The sequence below is a fragment of the Pogona vitticeps genome, chromosome 1, assembly GCF_051106095.1.
Source record: "Pogona vitticeps strain Pit_001003342236 chromosome 1, PviZW2.1, whole genome shotgun sequence".
Taxonomy (NCBI): domain Eukaryota; kingdom Metazoa; phylum Chordata; class Lepidosauria; order Squamata; family Agamidae; genus Pogona; species Pogona vitticeps.
In genome coordinates, this window is record NC_135783.1 from 292,491,032 (window position 1) to 292,514,643 (window position 23,612).

A 23,612-nucleotide genomic window follows, 5' to 3' on the forward strand; every position below is an offset into this window, starting at 1 on the left:
AACTCTACCCAGCCACAAGGACCGGGGATCACTACACACAAAAGACCAGCTAATGACACCCATCAATCACAGTGACAGATAATCTCTGCTCCTTATCACAACGATATACCCACAACAAGACACACTAATCACCCATCTCCAGAAAAGGATAAAAGCCTATCTCACAGCCATAAATACTCCACTCCCAAGCAAACTACACCAGAGCAAATGATATACCCACAACAAGACACACTAATCACCCATCTCCAGAAAAGGACAAAAGCCTATCTCACAGCCATAAATACTCCACTCCCAAGCAAACTACACAGAGTGCTGTCCTCTGAAGATGCCAGCCACAGACTGCAGAATACGGCCAAAGAGCCCGAAAAACCCACAACAACCATTTTCCCCCTGTCAGTTTTCCCTACACTCCAGCTTTCACATCAGCACATGGTGATTTGAAATAAAAGAATGTGAATGATCTTGGTCTTGGTCTCCAATGACACATCCTTACACTTGATGATTTTTTCTAATTCCTTCATTGTTGCTTTTCCAAGTCTTAGATTTCTTGGCTGCAGTCTCCCATTTGGATTGATTATTGAATCAAGGTATACAAAATATCTAACTATCTCAATTTCTTCATTGTCAATGCTAAAATTGAGTAGTTCTTTTCTAGTCATGGTTTTTGTCTTGTTCAGCTGCAGTCCTGATTCTTCTTCGTGGCCTCTGCAAATGCACACAATTGGGTTGTTCTGCACCTGCACAGGACCTCTCAGACGTTTCTAGACCTTAAAGACATGTGATTAGTAGGATGTTCCCCGTGGAGCACATGCTCCACCCGCCAGAAGTCCCCTTAGTTCCTGCAAGAGTCAACCACTGTCAAAAGAACTATATTAAAAAAGACAATGTGACGGACAGAGGGGAGGATGGGCGGGATGTGTAGATTCACAGAGTACTACTAGAAGAACCATGGTTACAGGTAGGTAACCTCTCTTTCTTCTTTGTGGCCTCCATCGACTTTCGTGAGACATTACTGTCTTGATGTCTCGGCAAAAAATGATGCTGCTTTTGGCAGAGCTTTTTTGACTTCCATTTTACTGTGACATCCCACCATCCGGTAAGTGAGCTTGTCAGTCACCCACTTGTGTGCATTCACAGAGGCCAAAAGAAGAAAGAGAAGTTACCTGCCTCCCCTCTCTCCGTCACATTGTCTTTTTTAATATAGTTCTTTTGACAGTGGCTGACTCTTGCAGGAACTGAGGGGACTTCTGGTGGGTGGAGCATGTGCTCCACGGGGGAACGTCCTACTAATCACGTCTTTAAGCTCTAGAAACCTCCGAGAGGTCCTGCGCAGGCACAGAACAACTCAATTGTGTGGATTCACAGAGGAGCACTAGAAGAACCATGGTTACAGGTAGGTAATCTCTCTTTACACTTTCTTCTTTTATTTTCATCAAATATCATTTCAAGTTATTGCTGCTTTCTGCCAGTAAGATAGCATCATCTGCATATCTTAAATTATCGATGTTTCTTCCACCAATTTTTAGTCCTTCATTTGAATCTAGTCCAGCTTTCTGTGTGATATGTTCTGCATACAGATGGAATAGAAAAGGGGGTAAAATGCACCTTGTGTGACATATTTGCCTATAGGAAACCATGTTGTCTCTCCATATTCTGTCCTAACAGTTGCTTCTTATCCACAATACAAGTTATGCACCAGGATAATCAAGTGCTGAGGCATGCTAATTTCTTTCAGTACATTCCATAATTTGTCATGATCCGAGTCTTTGCTGTGGTACGTAAAGCATAGACTGATCTTCTGAAATTATTTGGTGCTCTCCAGGTGCTAGTTGATATTTGCAATATGATCTTAAGTGCCTCTTTCTTTTCAGAATTCAGCTTGAACATCAGGAATTTCTTGTTCCATATGCCATTGTTGCACTACCTTGACCATCACTTTGCTTGCATCGGAAATTAAAGCAATGGTCCTATAGTTACTGTATTCCTTGGCATCTCCTTTCTTGTAGATTAAAATGTATATTGAACATTTTCAGTCTGTGGGCCATTGTTTCGTTTTCCATTTTTGTTGGCATATTCTTGTAAAGGTTTTGACAGATTCAGTCTCTGTGGATTGAAACAGTTCCATTGGTATCCCATCTACCAATGTAGATTCTGTCCTAGAATAATCAGCTTTTAAAAATGTTTTACAGGTATGCTAATGTAAAATATAGCAGGAAAAGTTCTTGCTATAGATTCTGATAGTGGTTTTTGCTGAAATATTAACCAGCATGTTGTAACTTCAGTCTCTCAGTATTTCATGCATAGACTACAAGTTTTGGATTCAGAAAATATTTGGATGAGCAGTGGGGTGAAGATAGACTATTCAGTGCAAAGGAGAATTCTTGTAGCTGATGTTGGAGAGCCCATTGTGTGGCTGAACAGAGTTGTAAAATAGACTTGCCTTCAGCCAATTTCAGATTACGGATGCTGTCCACAGCACTTTATAAGAATAAGTTCTTGAACTCAACTATTTCTTGTGGAATTTCCACAGACAGACCAAAGAGATTTGTTGTCATACCACAAGAACAATTTTAAAATATTGTTTGTTTTTAGAGAAACCCTCCTTCAAATACTCAAAAAAAAAAAAAAAAAGAGTTTCTGCCTGAAGATAATATTCTGGAAACATATAGTGATGTAGTTCAAATGCTTAATAGCTTCATGTGGTGGAGTAGCTGTCTATCTCTCTTGTCTGCCCACATTGTGGTGTACATGCTTCTTTACCATCATGTATATCCATGTTGTGACAGAGCAAATGTGTTTCCTTCCTTTCCACTACATAATGTTCCATATGTGTGATATACATGGATGCTCAATTCACATAGTTCTTCCAATCACCGAAAAAACCTGTGCTATTTGGGACATGTGTCATTATTAATATTGTCAAGAGATGCATACTAATTTCTTCACCATACAAAGACACTTGCTGGCTTATATTTGCATTATTTGATTATAATATTTGCAAATGATGTGCAAGAAAATGCAGAACTACAACTTGTCACATTTTTGTGCATGTTTCTCCCTTCCAGAAAGAAAAGAGCATTTAGCATTTCATTGTCCTGTGTTCCACAATGGGGAATCCACTGAGCATTACCCACATAATAAAACAAATGGTGCCTCTGAGGATTTGAAAAAGCAGCAACTGGGAACAGAGGTGAAGCTAAAAGAAAAGTCTTTGATATCTTTTTACTAAGAATCAGTCTCAAGGAATTAGTGTTTGGCATGGGATAATAACAAAAACACACAGCTGCTGTTGCTTTGGGAATACTGCTTCCCAACCACACCTGCTTCTATAAACTTTGTTGGAGCAGGCAGATTTTCTTCTTCTTCTTTGCCTGTCTTGAGAAGGTGTCAGGTTTTCAGACTTGTTAGTCATGGTAGCTTTGTACAATCACAGGAACCCAGGAAATGGCTGCTTATTAAATGCAGTGAAGAAGGTTTAGTACAAAATTAGAGTATCACCATGTCCACAGAGATTGGTAAATGGAAGAAATCAAATATCTATCTTCTGGTTGTACATCAGGAAGGAGCTCATTGGCTTCTATTTCCTGCCACTAAAGGAGACAGAATGAGTGAAGGAGAAGCTGAATGCATCTAACAGCCTTGGGAAAGTATTGCATTCTAGCTCTTCTTCATTTCCTTAATGTTTTATCTATATACAGTTGTGCCAGAAGCGATCAGAAAACTGTGAGAAGTACTGTAGGAGAACATAATCTGCTTAAGCTTTGTAGGATAGAGATCTTGTGATGATAGTCATGTCAAAAATTTAAGCCAAGATCCCAGTGCTTGCCAGGAATCTTCTTACAGCAGTGTCTTGCACCCTCTCCCCAAAACAAAACAAAACAACTGCTCACAGAAATCCAGAGGTCCTCTGAACAAAGCATGGTTAGATAAGGTATAGTGAACTGGAGACAAAAACAAACATTAATTGCTTCCTTGTGTATGTACATGAAAGCACAGGCCTCTTTGGATTCCAGTCACATCAATCAAATACTGGAAGCCTTATTGAAGCACCATCAATGTAGGAGAAAAACGTGCAGAAAGGGAGCATTTTTACACCACTCTCCTCCCTATCAGTTAGACCAGTAATTCCTAACCTTGGGTAACCCAGATGTTATTGGACTACAACTCCCAGATGCCTTCACCACTGGCTGGGGTTCTGGGAGTTGCAGTCTTAAGAACAGCTGGGTTACCCAATTGCAGATTTCTAAGACTACTCACTCCTTAAACAATTCCTCTTCAGACTTGTTGCTTGTTGTATGATCTGAGTGACGGTGGAGGGAGATGGGGCACCAGCTCCCCTTTTTACATGTTTAGATCTCCTTCATCAATAATGTGTGAAGAGGACAAGAACAGATGAGCAATAAAAGATCAGCAACTGACAGAGCAAAAGAGTTTCAGCCATATCCTCCCCTTCTACGACTTTTGGATTCACTCCTTGCCTGCTTCCTGGCCCTAATCCTACCCACTGGCTTTTCTTCCATGCTTTACATTCTTCTATATATAGAAATACAGCAAAATTACTGCTGTTCAGCCAGCCCCCTTCAGTCCACAGGCTTTTGGACAGGGAACATGCAATCAGGAACAGCTTTTTGACATCAGTATGTTTCCATTCCCTTTAGATCCCATAAATGTCCCTGAGCTTTACCTCTTTAGTCTCCCGGTTCTTCCCCTTCTGAACCACAGAGGCATTTCTTTGCCAGTCTCTCACAAAGCGGCTCTCTGAGAGATGAATCATGGGGTTGGCTGTCTTGTGTATTTTGGATCTTGTCTCCCTGCCTTCCTTTTAATATAGTGACCAGATTTGCACAGACAATTCCAAAAGAGGCCATCCAGCTGCCTTGCTGGATGCCAAAGCAATAATGCCTGTGGTTTTATATGCCATACTTTTTCATACATGTTCCTTGAACTTGTTTACCTTTGTCTAATGTTGCCAGATGTTGCCTGGATGGTTTTCCAAGCATGTGGTAGTGAAGGTTACCATGCCAATGACATTTAATAATTTTAACCCACGTCATTTCATAGGACTCTTCAGGGCTAAACTAGATTATGTATATAGATGTTTGTGACATTGTCAAAATGGCCATTAAAAGAAGTCTGTTTCTGGGGGGGGGGGGGGCAATTGTGGGTTTAGGTACATGTGCATGTGTGAATGGAGGAGCACCGACCGGTGTCCAGTTTACCTCTCCATCTTTGCAAACTGTCCTGCAACGGAATTTCAAAGATACGTTTAGCCTTGCAAATATTTTGCAGGCTTTAGAAGGAGAAAAGCCACTTAGTTTGAAGAGGGGAGATATCTAGGACAGAAGAATTAAGCCCCCCATCATCCCTCCCACCTTCTGGTTCTAGTGTTCGTTCTAACTGATAAAGCCCTGAACAACTTTGTTCCAAGCTATCTCAAGGGCCACATCTCCCTTTATGAGCCTGTTTGGGTGTTAAGATCATCAGGAGAGGCCTTTCTCTCAGTCCTATCACCATCAGAGGTATATTGGGGACATGGGAGAGGACCTTCTCTGTTGCTGCTCCCAAACTCCCTCCTACAAAGGGCCAGGCAGGCCCCATCTTTGTTCTTCTGCAAGCAGGCTACCTAAGTGGAGTCATTAAACAGATTGGTTTGCCTTACTGCTTTGAATGTGTTTTTGGTGTTGGTTTTATCTACCATGTTGTAGTGTGGTATTTGACCCTTTCTAGTATTTGTATACTTATTATTTTTAGTTTTGAATGTGTTTTTGGTATTGTTTTTATCTACCATGTTGTAGTGTGGTATTTGACTCTTTTTAGTATTTGTATACTTACTATTTTTAGTTTGAAATATTGTTTTTAATGATGTACACCATCTTGGGTCCTTTATAAGGAAAAAGGTGGGGTAAAAATATTTTAAAGAACAATAAATGTATAAATAAATAAATATGCCAAGTAGCCCTTCAGAAATTTTTCTTGTTAAAGGGAGGGCACTGGTATAATGTTATAGCTTCTGTCTGTATGGGACAGCTAAACTTGCTGTTTTTTTAAAAAATTGAGACCAGAATTTTCACATATAAATGTAATTTTCTGCACAGTTGTAGAGTCATAGAACTGTAGAGCTTGAACAGATCCCAGAGGTTATTGAGTACAACCCATTGCTAAAGCAGGAAATCCAAAGCTAGAGCATGCCTGATACCCATCTGGGTATCCAACTTTGTTTAAAGTTGACAATGAAAGAAAGCACTATTCCATTGTCAAATAACTCTTACTGTGAGGAAATTCTGCCTATTTTTCATTTAAATCTTCATGCTTGATCTTTGAACCCACTCTCTGGAACCATGAAACTTCATCATCCATGTTATTGTTGACCTTTCAAATGTCACTTGTTTCTACTCCAGGCTAAACAAGCCCAGCTTCTTCAACTGTTATATGCCTTCATTTCCAAGCCCCTTACCATCCTGTTTTTCCTCTTCTGGATGCATTCCAGATAGGTAATTTCCTTATTAAGCTGTGTTTTGCAGAAGTAAACACAGTATCCGAGGTGATGTCTGACCAAAGCGGAATAGAGGCCACTATTACAGCTATACTTACTCTTAAGGTAGCCTAAAATTACATTAGCACTTTTGGCTGCCCCATCACACTGCTGACACATTTAGCTTGTGGTCTGCATGATCCCCTAGATTCTTTTCACATATACTGCTGTAAAGCCAGTTGTCACCCATCCTGTGTTTGTACATATGGGGTTCTTTATATTTTTGCCTGTTGAAACTCATTTTGACCCATACATGGCCCACCCACCCACACACATATATATTATATAGAAGAAAGAAGAGGGATTTAAGATGACTGTAACAGGAGAAATGGGTCAAAATGAACAAAATGAGTATATATACTATTCCAGCTTTGCTGAACATCCCCTCCACATTCTCATCCAAATCATTTATAAAGATATTGACGACCACCTGGCCATGAAAATACTGTACCATGTAGCCCACATTTTACCATCTTCACCACAAAAATATCATGAGGGTTCTTGTCAGATATCTTCCTGAATTTCAAGATACACTACATCAGTACCATCCCCCCAATCTATCAAAAGAAGAGATTAGATTAAGGTGGCATAACTTGTTTTTGAGAGACCAGCGCTGGGTCATAGTAGTCACAGTGATTTTTAGAGTCCTAACACAGTGACTGTTTAATTACCTATTCTAGAAATTCTCCTAGTTTTGATGTCAAGTTGACTGATCAGTCATTGATTGGATTCTCTCTCCTTCTTTTTGAAGATCAGGATGGCATTTATTTATCTGCATTCTTTACTTCACCTGCTCTTGAAGAGTTCTCATAGAGAAAAGCTCTGAAATTACACCTACAGATTCCCTTAATAAGTTTGGATGTAGGCCATCTGACTCTGTGGACTTGTATTCATTTGATACTGGGTTTTTAAAAACTTCCTTGACTACCTTCCCTCTCATCTCCTTCTTTATTCTGTCTGTACTAGGTTAACCACTGTTTTCCTTATAGGACTAAAGGGAGTCAAAATAGATCTTCAGTGATTCTGTCATTTCTCTGTCATCTACAAATTAGTATTCCCCCATCTTCTCCAGGCATTGGACCTAACACTTTCTTGTTCTTTCATAGAATCATAAAGTTGGAAAGTACCTATAAGGCTATTGAGTCCAACCCCCTACTCAGTGCAGAAAAACAAATAAAAAAATGTCTGCCAAGTGGTTTTCTAAATTTCTCTTGAATGCCTCCCATGTTGGAGCACTCACCACCTCTCGGAATAATTATATCTATTGTCATAGTGATAGGAGTTTTTTCCTGATATTCAACTAAAATTTGGCTTCCTCTAACTTGAGCCCATTGTTGTGTTTCCTGCACACTGGGATGATCGAGAACATATCCTACCCTCCCCCTGTATTATTATCTTTCAAGTATCTGACAAATGCTATCATATCTCCCCTCAGTCTCCTTTTCTCAAGGCTAAACATGCCTAATTCCTTAAGTCTTTTCCTCATAAGGTTTGGTTTCCAGCCGCCTGATCATCCTTGTTGCCTTCCTCTGAACTTGTTCCAATTTGTCTGCATCCTTCTTAAAGTACAGTGTACAGAACTGGACACAGAACGCAAGAGGAGGCCTAACCAGTGTTGAATAGAGGGGAACTAGCCCCTCACAGGATTTGGAGACCATACTTCTCCCTTTTCTTTCTTATAGGAATTGTTTGTTATTGTGCCTTTATTATCTCACATCTAAAAAAAGACCATCCCGCATCAACTCTTTTCTATTTGAGTATTTCTGACAATGAGATTTGATGTAGTATTTCTCAAAGCTTACTTAAATAAAGAGTGTGATTAGATAGCCAAATTGTTCTAGTCTGGATCATCCTAAATAAGGTCCCTTTGAGATACCATATGTCATTTGAGGTGATCTTTGTATCCACATGCAAGGATTGTGTAGTTTCAGGGAAGGAAACCACAATGTACTTGCAGTGACCTTATCAGTTGATCCCTTGCTTTAAAGGGAAGGGGGAAAAGTACAAAACAAATATCCCCCGCTTGCTTTCTTCTTTCTCCTTCTCTGTGAGGACAGCAAGAAGTTTTTCTTTAAAAATAAATATTTCAAAGTGGAATAGCACTGGATTGGTTTGCTAAGCAACCAATGGAGAGCTGGATGATGAGGGTTTTTTTAAATTTCATCTTCTTCTATCTCCTTCTATAGGGGAACAGGAGGAGATTTTAAGTGCTTAGATTCTGGAGAGGCTAAGCTGAAAGTGACTGCTAGTCATTCACTTTGGTTGCATCCCAGCTATCACATACCATATGCTAGAACCGAACCAAAACATAGCAACCCTTCCTATACCAAAATAACAGTAGCCCCCGACAGAGACTCAAAAAGCTGCAAGTAAGCAAGGATAAGGGATGGGTTGGTTTACAACTGCCTATATGTTATGTGATTACTGGGAAAAGGAGCAAACTGGCCTATCACCAAAGCAGACAAAGCCATGGTAAAAAAAAAAACCAATCACATCTCTCTCTAAGTTTCTTAAAGTCTAGATTTCATGTTATACAGTGGACCCTCGACTTACAGACGGCTCGACTTACAGACTTTTCGAGTTACAGACTTCTCTGGCTGCAAAATTTAGATTTGACTTGCAGCCAGAGAATCGACTTACAGACCAGAAAAAAAAAAACAAAATGGAACAAAAATAGAATAAAAACTGCCAGTTATGGGATTAATCGGTTTTCAGTGCATTGTAGGTCAATGGAGATTCGACCTATAGACTTTTCTTCCAATACGGATTAATTCCGTAAGTAGAGGGTCCACTGTACTACTCTCAGCTTTCCATCAATATAACTAATCCCAAGATGTTGTGGTCACTTCCACGCGAAGTTTTTACTATTTCTGTCTCATGGACCAGTTCTTGCCTGGTGATGAGAGCCAGACAAAGGTCTTCCAATACTATTTTTGTGACCCTCAGTCCTCTACCAGTTCTTTCTTTTCCTGACAGAAAAAGATGGATTACAGCTCCTATGCATGGTGATTCACATTTTAAATAGGTCATCACCACTCTCTCCATGCACTTTGTAGTATCCCACAATACCTGTTTTTTAAAACTGCTTTATTATTATTATTATTATTATTATTATTATTATTATTATTATTATTATTATTATTATTATTATTATTATTATTATTATCATTATTATTATCATCATCATCATCATCATCATCATCATCATCATCATCATCATCATCATCATCATCAGTAGTAGTAGTAGTAGTAGTAGTAGTAGTAGCAGCAGCAGCAGCAGCAGCAGCAGCAGCAGTAATAGCAGTAGTGGTGGTAGTGCCCCCAAATGGTTTGGGGGCAGAAAACTGGCTCTCAGACATGCTAAAGTTGTCTACCTGTTTTAAAAGAAAGGAGAGAAATCCTTTCTTACAAGTAAAATTCTAGGCCATATTTTCTTAAATTCTCAATTAGTTGGAATTTCACCTACCCTTCAAAGAATAGCTGAGCCTTTGGGATGTGTTTGCTTCTACCCTGAAAGTTAAGAATCCTGGTTGGGCTAAATCTCTTATCCTAGCTCTAGACAAAATTCAAATGAAGCAAAGCATAATCCAGGTGCCATATATGTGAAATCTTTTAATGGATAGTGACTACACCAATAGAGAACTTGGAGGAAGAAAGCCAATTGCACAGGATAAATTCTGAAGCTTCAGAGTCAGATTCCTTTTCTAATCCTGCTCTTTTTGTTGCAGACCTATTGACAGCCAAGGAGTACCATTGCCTCTTGCAGTTGCTTTGCCCTGACTTTCCCATGGAGCTTACCCAAAAAGCAGCAAGGTGAGTCTTTGTGCATGCATTTGTTCAGTGATTAGGACTTTGGTTATATTTTACAATCAGAAACAATCAATCCTTTTATACTTGTGTGCAGAAAGTACTTGAATTTAAACAGCAGAAGCAACTGTGAATGGTACATGTACATTTGAATGGCTGAGTATCACTGAAATAAACACTGCACATACACACACGCCCCAGTTCTTCCTCTTTTCCTATTTCTGTCATGCAAGGAAGACCAGCCATTTAAACATGATAGTAAAATTCCATAATCCATAGTGTTGGCTAAATGCCATTGAAGCTTGAGTGAGAAAAAAGCTACATTAATACAGAACTTTTTCTTAGAGATGTAGTTCTGTGGATAAAAAAGACATTTCACAGGATTTTATACTATATTTAGAAGGTTTAGTATAAAGAATTTCAGAGCTGTATTTCATCATCCTATTAACATCCAGCAAGTAATTTGCCAACATTTACTGATGTGCCATACCAAACCTCAGAGTGCTAAGAGAATTGGGAAGGGGGCATTATTCTTTGCCCATTTCCAGACCAGAATCACTCAGTTGGAGTTTTTACACTTAAACACATCAGAAGCCAGCGGAGCCACATTGCTACCTGAGACAAGATAAGCAAATGGCACCTCCCACTTACCCTGGCAGAGAAGTCCACAAGTGCCTCCTAATCTGTTACCCTTTCATGATCTCTAAAATATGCTGCTTGAAGTGGTTGCTTCGCCCTTCCCACTGGCAGAAATAATCCTTGCAGCTGGACCGTCACAGGCTTCAGATGCCTTGAGCTGACCACAGCCATAAACCCAGTTAATATTCCTAGAGAAATAGTGATTTGAGCTTGGGATCATCAGTTGACAAAGATTATTTCTTCAGGAGGGGTTAATTCTGAGGCTGGGCCACTTAACCTCAGAATTCTGGAATGAGGTACCCTCCCATGTTTCAATTACAAGCCACCAGTACTCTAAAAGAATTTATGTCATTCTCTGTCTTAGTGCCTTGTTGGTGACTATGCGATGCCTAAGCTAATGTGCTAAGACGTCCATCAGTCCAGTATACAAATCTCTAGGATGTATGTGATTCCCCAAGCATCTCTTTATTGCCCAAGTGCAAACCTGCAAGTGGCCCAAGCAGTATGGGCAAGATGTAGGCTGAGTTCCCTCTCACATGCGTCCAGCTGTTGGAGTAGAAATATATCCAAACAACTTTATCTGCAGAGTTTATTTGCCAGCAAAGAGTGAGAACAAAAGGATGATATTCTAGATCCATGGCTTTCAAATTTATGTTAAAGAAAAGCTAGAAGAGGATGGATAGATGGTAGAATACAGAGTTCATATTGAAAGCAAAATTCCCCAACTGGGGATGTGCTCAAAGACACCGCTTTCTCAACTCTAGGAGTATTGCCCGATCCCCTAGTTACAGTGTTAACTCTGGTTCAGATTTGTGGATCTCTAAAGCCGATCTCCCAATGCTGTGGCATTCAACCTCTTGTGATTTTCAGAGTGCCCTTAAACCTTACTCAACACTCTTAATCAGCTCCATAATAGAAGGAAGGTGTGTTGGTGTTGGATAAACCTGCAAGGGGGCTTCTTGGCCATTCTTGACCTAGTCATTAAGAACCTCTAGTGAGCCTCCAAGGAAAAACAGACTCCTCCTGCTCCCCAGGAAAACTTGGAAATCACTGTTATAAAGACCAGTACGCAGAAGAACCAGCAAACTGCAAGTGGACCTACAGTTGGATACTCAGCAGTTAGATGAGAACTATAATGTCAAGATCATGAGCAATTTGTCTCGCTGCTGTGGCACGCTGTAAAACACAGGTATTTGTTTTAATTGCATATGCCACCTTTCTTGACACTGCTTCAATCAAGAAGACTCAAGTCAGATTTCAGGTCTTGCATTTTCATAGGCTTTCCTCAACTACTATATGAGGAAGACTTCATTATCTAGAAATAGTTCAACCACAGATTAGGAACCTCCCGAGATCTGCAGGCTACACAGCCCATTTCTGGGTCTTGGAGGGCTGCTTTCTCCCCCCAAATATTCTTGACAAAAACATTCTTTCCTAAACCCAAAAGTCCCTTTGAGCCCTCTAGTGGCCAAACAGTTTGTTCAAATTTGTTGCCGGTAAAGGGGCGCTACGCTAAACCTCTACACATGGCAAAATTGCCTCCGCCCCCTATAGGGTACAAAGGCACTTTCTGAGCCATTTTTAAAGTGAATTTTTGGTGGATGAGGGATAGTAGAATATGTATTTGGGCTTTAAAGAAACAAACACACAAACTGAGCACGCTGCTAGGGGATAGCAGCCTGTCTCGGAAGCAAAGCATGAGGATGAACGAGAAAATGTGCTGGGAAGAACATTACTGGTCTGCTGTCTCCACAGACTGAGCTATAACTCTAAATCCATGAATTTGAGACGAGGCCTGATGATGATGATTGTCTGAAGGAATTTAATCTGTAAAGCCATTGTAAACCTGAGGCCCCAGTGAGGGGGCGGCCTTCTCGCAGCTCCTCTCTTGAATGTCCATGTGTGCTTTGGAGACGGACAAGCCAGGCGCTGGTGGGCGGCAGGTGTGAGAGAGAAATGAGATCCGTGGCTCTGAGGCACCAGGGCTCAGGTGGGGATGAGCTCATTGCCTTTCCTCTTCCTGGGTTGAGGGCTTCCCCATGCGAATATTTTGCTCTCACCTCCTAAGCGAGTCAAAGGAGGTTACTTAATATCACCCTAAATCTGAAACTGTCATTCTCTTTCCTTTCTCATCTACATCCTCTGGTGCTCTTATCTGCATTTTTGTTCACTTTCCCCTGCCCACACATCTCTGCTTTTATTCATGAGTCCCATTTCCTCCCATCCCATGACCTGTTGGGTTTACCAGCTGTAAAAAGATGAATGGGGAGGGAGGATCACTGTTCCATGCAATTGCCTCTTTGTGTAAGGTTTCCGCAAGCAGTTGGCCCTCATCACGTCCCCTGCCAGGGGTGTGTGACAGCTGCATAGCTGCTTTAGAGTCAAGTTATAACTTATGGCTTCCACACAAGGGCAGAACCTACTGATAAGCTATGGAAGCTATGATTTCATAGGAAGGCACCATTCCTGAGTCATCAAGTCCCCTAGTATCCTTGAATCTGCATTGATGGAATGACTTCCCAGCACAGCGAGCTCTTTCAGGAGCTGTTGCTATGTGCTGAAAACAAACAGTGGGAATGAAAGAAATCATATGCCATTTGGGTACAGAGGAAATGGCACTGGCATTGCAGGCAGGAGCTAGATGGCTTGGTGGCAGTCCTATCTATTTAAATGTTAGTTTGCTTTGCTCAGGGGTAAAGTAGGGTTGGACGGTGCATCCCCTCTGCAGTTTTAGAATTTGAAGAAGGGTAGGGAGAACGGATACTTACTCCATTGAGACCCAGAGCTTGGAAATCCAAAAGACATTGCATATAGTGGTCACTTGCAGGGGTTTGGAATCCCAGACTGCCTTCCTCAGTGGGCCTCACCAGTATGTCACAGCTTGCCAGCCAGCACTGAATTTGGCACAATGGCTCTTGAAGATGCCACTTTTTATGGTGTAGGATGATGGCAGAGCATCGTCCCACATCACATTATGTTTTTCTCCTTTTGGTAATAACTGCAAGGGAACAGATGTGGGCATTTTGGATGTCAGTGGCTCTGATTCTGTGGCACTAGAGTGGGTGTGTGGAGGGGGGCACGTGTTGCCCATCTCTGGTACAGAAAGATAATAGCTTTTATCTCCTAAAAAGTCACTGTGTGTGCTTCCTCTTTACTTTTTTGAACTTCCTTTTTCCTGGCAATATGCATGTGTGGGGGGAGGGGAGAGGAAGGCACTGGCAGCGGCTTTCAGTTTCGCCTCAGTCTTGCCCTGTTGGGGACTGTCTAAGAAGCAGATAAAGAGACAACTCTTTCACTCAGTGATGTGGCCTGTAGTATTTCCAGGGCTCAAAGAGTGGTTTTAGATGCCAGGGGCTGGGCTGCATTGCCTGGGAGATGATGCGCCGCCTGCCAGCTTCAAAGCCATCGCCTTGATGTGGCCACTGACAATCTCTGTAACATGCTTATTAGTAGGAATTAAAAAATGGAGCTGTTGCTGGAGCTCTAGACGGCAGCAGCAACAGCAGCAGGAGGTTTCTGGGACATAATAAATAAAACAGAAGCACGTTGACATCTTCAAAGAGTTTTGTTTTAAATCGTGGCTTTTCTCCCGGGGACCCTCTTAGCCTTCATCTTTCTTCTTTGCAGTAATTAATTCAAGCTGCTCTGCATGTTTGAATTTGCCTCACTGAACTGAGTTGGTCTGGGTCTTGGTAAGGGAAGCCTCTCCCGCCAATATGTCCTGTAGCTCTTCCATCTCTTCCTCCTCATGCACAACTTCCTCAGCCCTCTTCTTGAAGCCAGAATGACCCAAGGCCATTGAATGTTCTCATGAGTACCAGGAAACCAGAGGCCCGACAGTGTGAGTTCCTGTTTTGATGGTTGGAACTATATGTACTTACAAGTACCAGAAAGTATTTTCCTTAGCAGTTAGAATTTAATGCTTCTTTAAGTAGCAGAGTAAGTTTTCACTTCCTTTGTCTGTTTCAGTTTTATGAAGGCACAATTAAAAATATGTAGACAATTCACAGTCAAGTTCCACCTATGTGCATGTCAGGTCTTAACGTGGACAAACAGAAGAAATCAACAATGAGGTTCCCCAACCAAGAAGCTCAAGCAACATGTTTATGGACTTCCTGACTGGTCCCGTTGCATTGGCCAACATCCATACTTCTCTCTTGGCTTGATGAGCTATTCCCCATTTTGTCATGATAGAGACGTTAACGACAGATAACAGGCCATGGTCACAACTCTCTTGACCTGCTTTCTCTATGTAGCCTAGGAGGAAATTTTTTAGCAATCTGGGGGAAACATGTCAGCCACCCAAAACAGCGTGTCCTTCTGTCCCTTGAAGAGGCTTGCCATGTTCACTTTGGTTTTAGGGTCCTTCCCTGTACCCCAAGCCTCCATTATTAGGCAGCTTGTCTTCATCCTGGAGGGCCACCATAGCTGCTGCCGCCTGCAGATCCTATAAAGTCACCACAGCAAGACAGCAGCTTTGCTTGCTCCCCAATGGCACAGTGAGGTCAATGCTCCTCTTTCCACCCCCTTGCCAAGACAGTTGCTTGAGTAAGAGCTGCCTTGAGAGCCTTTGAAGTTTTTCTTTCTTTCTTTTAGTTAAAGTAAGATTCAGTGACTGGACTTAGGTTGCATATCGATTGGAGAGAGGTGCCATCTCACGTTTGACTTTGGATAGCAAAATATATTGGAGTGGCCCTGAAGGGAACAAAATGTGGTTTTGGTATATGAAACTATAGTCCTCTTAAGAGATCTGTGAGAGTGAAATATAGAACTTGTGATTAGTACCAGGATACTTTTGTACCACGTGGGCAATTAAGAACAGTGCCAGGGACCTGACGTTTTCAGTTACTGCGCATGGTGACACCACGCCATTGGCCTTTTGTTAAATAAGGAACTGGTGGTCCTTCAACTGTTGTTGAGACTATGTCCCACCAGCCTTGGTTTGTAATCCAAAACATCTGGAGGGCCACAAGCTCCCATCCCTGTATTACAGAGTTACATAGGCAGGTCCCTCCTCTCATGAGCAGATTATCTGGAATAAACAGTGGGGCACAACAGAAGGAGAGAAGACTGGGGAAGGCAAAATTTACTTAAAGTTTCATTACATTTAGGAATGAGGATTAAGAAGATAAGCTTCAGGTCACAGGGAAAATGTGGGTTTGGAAAAGGGGCATTAAGAGAGAAAAATGGCACTATGGCAGGAATTACATATTTTCAGAGAATCTGCAGTATACTTTTTATACTGCAGATTCTCTGCAAATTGCAAACAGGAGCGAAACTGCTCCAAATATATGTCCTCTTTTAGCGTGGTGAAAACAGAGCCACCCACTACCACCTTTGGCATGAACAGCACTAGTTTGACAATGCCAGTGTCGTTGGGAAACCTTCTAGTACTGGCTGGCTGACAATGCTTTTCTTCTCCATGTGTGTATGTATGAACTCCAGCGGTTCTTTTTTATTGCACTTTGAGTGAACAAAGTGTCAGCTGAGGACTGTACTGCCCTTCTTCCTCTGTAGCGCTTGCTCATCGGTGGGCAGCTGCAAGGTAGCAGTGGTGGCAATGCATTGGCAGTTGCTGGTGTGTGTGTATCTCTTCAATCGTCATAGACACTGCTGCCACTGCCATGCACCTTGGCTACTGTTGTCCAGTTGCCTACCATACAAGCAAGCTCTGTAGAGAAGGAGGGGCTCTCTCACTCTGGCTAACTGCAGAGGAAGCTCTACTGCGCTTTAAAATAGCGTGCTTACATCATAGGAAGCAACAAAAATCACTTCACATTGCGCTTGGTTTTTACCAGATGTGTAAGTGCAGCCTATGCTTGTCTCTGCTTAAGGATGTCAAACAGATTTTTTTCTACATCCCTCAAAAGGAAGCAACAACTAAGCAGATATGGGTACCCCAGCAGTTCACACACCCTCCACCAAATATGACTGCCTTTCCTGTGAAAGTGATATGTACCTGGTCTACCTTCCTCATATGTCCAAAGCTTGGAAAAGTTACTTTTTTGGACTACAGCTTCCCAAATTCCCCAGCAATCATAACCAGTGACCATGCTGGGAGTTGTCTAAAAAACTGTTTCCAAGCTCTGCCTTGACATTAAAAACAAGTGAGTATGCAATCCCTCCCTCCCTCTCTCTCTCTCTCTCTCTCACACACACACACACACACACACACACTCTCAGTCACTCACTCACTCACTCACTCACACACAGTGTTTGAAATAGCTATGGGGGCAGCAGGGGGGCTACAGTTCAATTCACTGTTCATCATCCAGCCAGTCTTGAGGGTTGAAGGGAACAAAAGGATTCTTTCCCAAATCCTTTGTTAAGGGCATCCCAGGTTTAGCTTTCATCTCATCCTGTTGATTTAATAAATATCAGTGATGTTTGGAACAGCAGCCTAACAGTAAAGCCTTTTCCTTGCCTGCCAGCATTAACTGTGTTTGTCTAAGGTCAAAACTGCAAAGAGAAGGAATTTGTTGCTGTAATTTTGCTTTACTTTTAGCCTTTGTGAGCAAAATGCATTTTTTTTGCCAAACCAAAACAGCAGAAAGTGTTACATCATTTGCCTCTTTAAGTATTCCAGCAAAACCTTTGAAGAATGAATCTACTTTACTGGTATACCCATCTTAGCAGAAGGGAATGTGGACTGTTTTTTTCCTACTTATTAGAATAACTGCACTCACTCTCTTTTTTTAAAAAAAATCAGTTTTAACCATCTCTTTCTTGATTTTTGAATTGATGTCATGTAATGACTGTTCTCTTAGAGCTGGATGTATGAAGTACGTATGAAGATGTTATCTTCTTTGCATTACATCTTTGTTCTTCATGACAGTGGGTGTCTGGACAGGAGAGCAGACTGACCCTTTTGGCATCTGACCCTTGTGGGATTTCAAAGTTTAAAGACCAGGAAGGTGCTTCTCCAGCTTTCTGTCACCCTACTTCTGTACTGTCTTCTAGGAATGGTGCAGTAATTTTAGATCACATTGCCTTGAGCACATGCTATTTCTTGAAGACAATCCAGTTTTTCCTTTCATCTTTAGAGAGTTTAAAGAATATTTCTAAACATGACAAAATTAGATGATGCAGATCCTGGGGATAACTGGGGGAAGTATATACAGGTAAAAGCAAGCAAAATGTGAGGTCTCTTTCATGAGCCCCCTTCTGTGGTTTTCAGCATTTGTAGTCACCTTCACTGTCTCCATCAGTCACCTAGTGACTTTGTTAGTGGTACACCTGGTGCTACAACAATTTTGTCTTTAATTTTTATTTTTAATTTGTTTTTTGCCTGATATGGAAGCAGAGACCAACACACCTACCTCTTCTCAAACTGGTTGTTAATGACCTGTTTGTCTCTTCTTCTTCCTTGCAGGATTGTTCTAATGGATGATGCAGTAGATTGCTTGATGTCTTTTTCAGACTTCCTATTTGCATTCCAGATCCAGTTTTACTACTCAGGTAAGCCCATCCCACTTTGCGTTTTGTCCTATAACATAGCTGCAACAGACAGGGCAGATACAACAGGAGTGGGAGTCACCAAGGCCAGATAGTTTCAGCCCAGGATTGGAAAAGTTCATTTTCAGACTACAGTTCCCAGAAGCATAAGCCAGCACTGCCACAGCTAATCTCTCCCTTGCATGGCTTCCTGGCACACATGTAGAGTTCTGCAGACCGAAACCACAGTGTATCATTTCTGTTCTCATCCACACTTCGCAGTTTTCCTGGCTACCCTACTAACTTGTATGGATGCCAACCAGTCTGAGTGGAATCTGCATCTGTAAATGGCTGAGCAGATCCATAAACAAACTTGTTTAAATTTAGTCTTAGGCAGTAAACACCAGGGAAGGTATGGAGCCTGGGGGAGAGTGTTTTCAGCCAGTATCTTCCCATCTTCCCTTTGGGCCCCATATTGTATTTATTTTGGAGTTGTAGTGAAGAATGCTGGGCTGCTGACTGGAGCCTGCGTGACCCATCTCCTTGCTTCTTTCAGCAATTTCAGACAGCCTGCTTCTGACTTGATAGTGTTTATTTCTCTGACCATGGAGGTTTCTGTGTAGAAAAAAGCTAAGCTGATTGGGTGGCCTTGATTTTTCTCTTTTTCAGAGAATCAAAGTTGGGAGGAACAAAAATAATCTAATCTAATCAACCCTGGTCAAAGAGCAGGACCAGAAACTCCCTCCACAAGGACCTTAGAGGTCAACCGTTGTAATCCTTGTGTGGTTTTCTTGTTTCATATTCAAGAGATATAAGGCATGTGATCAAGAAGTTGGAGGGATATCTCATCACATAGCAATGCAAGTTGAATTATACTTTTACATATTATGTGAGGCTTCCATGCCTGATTCTCATAAGTACACAATTACAGGAGGACTGATGTCAGTTTGCTACGCAGCATATTGTAGTCTAAGCTGAATCATTTTCAGTCCCTGTGCAATTGTAGTAAGCATGATTTCTGTGTTATCAATCCATTTTCACAGAGTTTCTGGACAGTGTGGCTACCATATATCAAGACCTCTTGACTGGTAAGAATCCAAATACTGTCATTGTTCCAACCTCATCTTCTGGACAGCATCGTTCACGCCAAGCTCCAAGTGAATGCAGCCCACTTGATGGGGTGGAGACATCTGTGTTTTACCAGTGCCTGGAGTCTCTGTGTGATAGATCCAAATACAGGTAAGGTTAGCAGGAACAAGCTGTGGCTCCCTGGGGACAGGGAAGAGTTGCCTTGGAGTCTTGACTGCAGGAATCCTCCCAATTAAAAAAAAAAACTCTTTCATACTCCTAAAAATGAAGGTGTGGCAGTTGCTTTGCATCCTCAGTCTTTTGCCTTTCTTAAACCACCACAGGTGACTAATACATGTTTATCCTAAATTACAGTCTCAGTCCCTCAAAGATATAGTCGTTTATATGCTGCCACCAGGGTCAAACTGCATTTTATTGTACAAAGAGCATATATCATTACTGTATAAGAGAGAGTTCATTTTGAGCTGAAAGTGTCTGTAACCATCAGTGCTTTTCACACTTCCATTTGTTGGCACATTAGCTTGGTGACCTTCTGGATGTAAACATAAACCTAATTTGCAAGTCTTATTTCACAGACAAAAAGGTCTTCTGGAATCAAACTACTGGAAGGTTAGCTTGATTCTTCTTAGAAAGATGTTATATATTGTATACAGTAAACTGGCCCTCAGTATACCCTGTAGCGATGAACCTACCTTTCAAGATGTTTGCCAGAGGTATTTACATTTATTTAACTGGTAGGTTCCATGGTTTTGGGTGGTAGTTGTTTCACTGCATTTAAGATGCATATTATACTGAAACAAACTAATAAAATAAGCAGATAGGGGTGGGGAGGGGCTAGCTAGAGATTAAATATGAAAGAAGCAGCATAATATATTAAAAAGGTGAAACAGGAAAAGCCTATTTAAAGTTGCACAGAAACATAATTTTCTTCTGTTCTCCACATTCTTTTAAACTCGCATAGCCTCCTCTACACATTTGGGTTGCAGAGTTACAGCTGATTCAAGATGATCCATCTGCTGAGAGGAAGTAATATGCAAGAACTGATGCACTATCTTTCTGGTGTTTCCCTAGCTGCCCCCCATCTGCTCTTATCAAGGAGGTTCTGGGCAGTGCACAGAGACTGACTTTCTATGGATTTCTGATGGCTCTTGCAAAGCACCATGGCATCAACAGAGCCCTCGGTAAAGTCCCATCCTGTATTTTTCTATGATTATGTGTTTCAGGGATGTGGGAAAGTTTTGAATGGACATGCTTTTGTCAGTGCTGCAGGATGCCACAAGCATAATATCATGGGACATCGTAAAAAAGTGCCTTTGGAGCAAACCTTAGCTGAAGCAAACCAAGAATGTTATTGACTGCAAGGCAATAAAAAAGAAATCACTGTCCAAAGCTGCCTTTATAGTTTCCAGCTGCTGAAAGAACATTTCATACATTACATCTTTACATCTATACTAACACCATGAAGTGTTAGACTGTGAGATGTTATATTTGGAATCATAGATCTTGTGCAGATTTGATCGGCTGTAGAAGCTTATTGTATTACATCTGACGGTTTAATGAGAGAAAGGAAACGGCCCTGAAATCTCCAGCTCTTCTTTCACAGTTCTTCTAAGCGTATTTGCTTCTCTAAACATTTGTGTCTTCTTACAGGGGTTAGGTAAATGAGGGCTGGCTAAAGAGAGCCATCAAATTTCATACGGAATCCAGCTACATTGCTGCTTTGTAACAGGGTAGTTATTATTGGATTCTGTGCCTCCTAGACAAAACCCTGCAACTTGGTTCTGTTTTGTCTTCCCAGCAGGTCAGCAAGGGCATGACTAGATGGCCATTTTGTGCTACAGTTTGTGCTGGTGTTCTTTTAGTCAATTTCCCTTTTTCCCCCTCTTCCTGTCATACCTGATGTAAGCCTGTCTGCAAGTACCTTTGTCCTTGGGTATTCCATACATTTTGCCAGGGGTTGACTGTGCTGGGGGGGGAGGGAGGAATAGCATTTCCACTCACATTGTTTTGTTTTGCTTTCTAGCTTGTGTGTTTGCTTATATTGGTCCTTTGAGTTGGTAGGGAGAATGAGTCTTGAGCACACGGAGGACGATGTTCTCAGTGGGGAAGGCTGTGATTGTTCAGTATGACGTCTTTCCTGCAGGCTCATACTCCTAGGGTTGACATCTCATTATAAAAGTTAGTTAAAAAGAGAAATGTTACTCATATAGTGCTACCTCACATAAGTTATATGATACCCAGTGTGGTGTAGTGAATAGTTATGGACTAGGACTCAGCAAGCCTAGGTTTGAACCCCTGCTCAGCCATGGAAGCTTACTGAGGGAGTGGAACTGGTAAAACTACTCCTTAAATATCTCAGTTGTCTTGTAAACCCTATTAGGGTGGCTATAAGTTGGTTCTGATTTGATGGCAAATAACAACATAGACGTGATGCAGCGGTAATTTAAAATGGCTTTGTCTTCTCAATTTTTTGCAACCTCGCGTGCTGCCTCTAGATGTGGCTAATTGTTCCTTCCCTGCCTCTGAATTCAAATAGAGCCATGCTTCTCTGCTGACCATCCAACCACTATTTAAAGACCTCAAATAGTGTCCGTCACCTTCTGAAGAAGTCAGTTTCATTGCTGAACACCTCTTATCATCATTTAGTTCTTCCTCATAGATAATTAGAATCTCTCTTTGTGTCATTTTATCCATTGGTTGAGGTCCTTCCCTGCACCCCCAGAACGACAGAAAACAAACTTGCTCCATCACCAATAGGACAGACAGACCTTCAGATATTTGAAGATGGCTGTCTTATGACCTACAGTATCTTCATTGTCTTTTGCAGGCTAACCCTAACCACTCCCACAGCCAGTTATCACAGGCCTTGTGTCTACTTGAAGCATCCATTAATATGTGGGATTTTGGACTCCTTTCCCCTTGCCTATCATGAACCGTGATGTAATCCTAGATCAGCTCATGAGCTTGAGCAATTTCGGAAGTCAGCGGATGATCTCTAGGAGGCCGACAGGATTCTTTATTATGCAAGGATGTTCACCCCTCCCCTCAAAGACTTGAACCCAAATTAAATGTGTCTAGGATGTAAGCAGACCTGTGTTTCTTTTCCTAACCTCATTCCTGCAAGCGACAGAATCTTGCTTTTCTTAGCAATGAATGCTGATGTGAGGATGTGCGAAATGTTATAGCCATTAGTCTGCTAGACCTGACCAAGGTTGCTGTGAATGACAGGACCGTTCAGAGCTCATTAACTCCTAAGTCACCATAGGCTAAAAGCAGCTCAATGCCACTTAAGAACCAACAAAAAAAAGCGCTCTTGTCTCCAAAGAAAGCCCCCCCCACTCTTGTTTTCCAACCAGAGAGAGCTTCTGCTCACCTCTACAATCACCACCGTTGAAGCTGCATTTCTCTTCAAACACATCATCACACCTATCAAGCCACTTTGAAAAGCAGTGCTTCCAGAATACCCTAAAAAAGCTGCTGAGTTTGAAAATGTGGAGCTCCTCTTTCACTGGGCAGTGATCTTTTGTCACTTTCCTGGAGATGACCGATGGGCCCTCTCAGATATGGCCGTGAACATGCAGTCCCAGATACTATGCAGCTTTGGACATTGCAAACAGCTCTCCAGAGCTGCTCTTGCCCCCTCCTTTTTTTTGGCATTTTCTGTTACACACGGCTGCTTTTGCCCTTGGGTGTGTCATCACAGCACAGACTAGACTTGTTCTCTCCCTCCCTCCCTCCCTCCCATGTGAGCTGTTAATGCTCTTCTGATGGAGGAGTGTTTACCCAGCAGCACCACAGAGATTATATATCAAAGCGGACATGCAGACAAGCCTACAATCCCCTTTGCAAACAGGCTTAGAGTGAGCTGGACTTTCACAGTGGCTATGGGGAAGCCTGGATTGCACCCAGCCAGGCAGTCTTTCTTCCTGGCTTCTGGCAAATCCACTCCTAGCAAGGTGCAAAGAAAACAGATGGGACTGAGAAAGCCCTGCCCCCTGGGCCCTGTACAAAGTGCCCCTGGGGCTTTCCCCTTCCATTCAGAAAGGCAGGCCTGCTCTTCCTGGCCCCCTGCCAGCCTGTTGCCAAGACCTCTCACAGGGAGGGGCAGCTG

At 41.9% G+C, this 23,612-nt stretch overlaps 1 protein-coding gene across 2 annotated transcripts in view; it reads left to right on the top strand.

The window, feature by feature from the left end:
* The window catches only part of CSTPP1 (centriolar satellite-associated tubulin polyglutamylase complex regulator 1), a 169,669-nt gene that overhangs the window by 140,430 nt on the left and 5,627 nt on the right, over positions 1-23,612 (top strand). For both annotated transcript variants that reach the window (XM_020799105.3, XM_020799113.3), the window contains 4 exons: positions 10,261-10,345; positions 18,351-18,436; positions 19,456-19,651; positions 20,573-20,682. In XM_020799105.3, the coding sequence (XP_020654764.3) occupies positions 10,261-10,345; positions 18,351-18,436; positions 19,456-19,651; positions 20,573-20,682 (477 nt within the window). The remainder of the gene's footprint in view (positions 1-10,260; positions 10,346-18,350; positions 18,437-19,455; positions 19,652-20,572; positions 20,683-23,612) is intronic.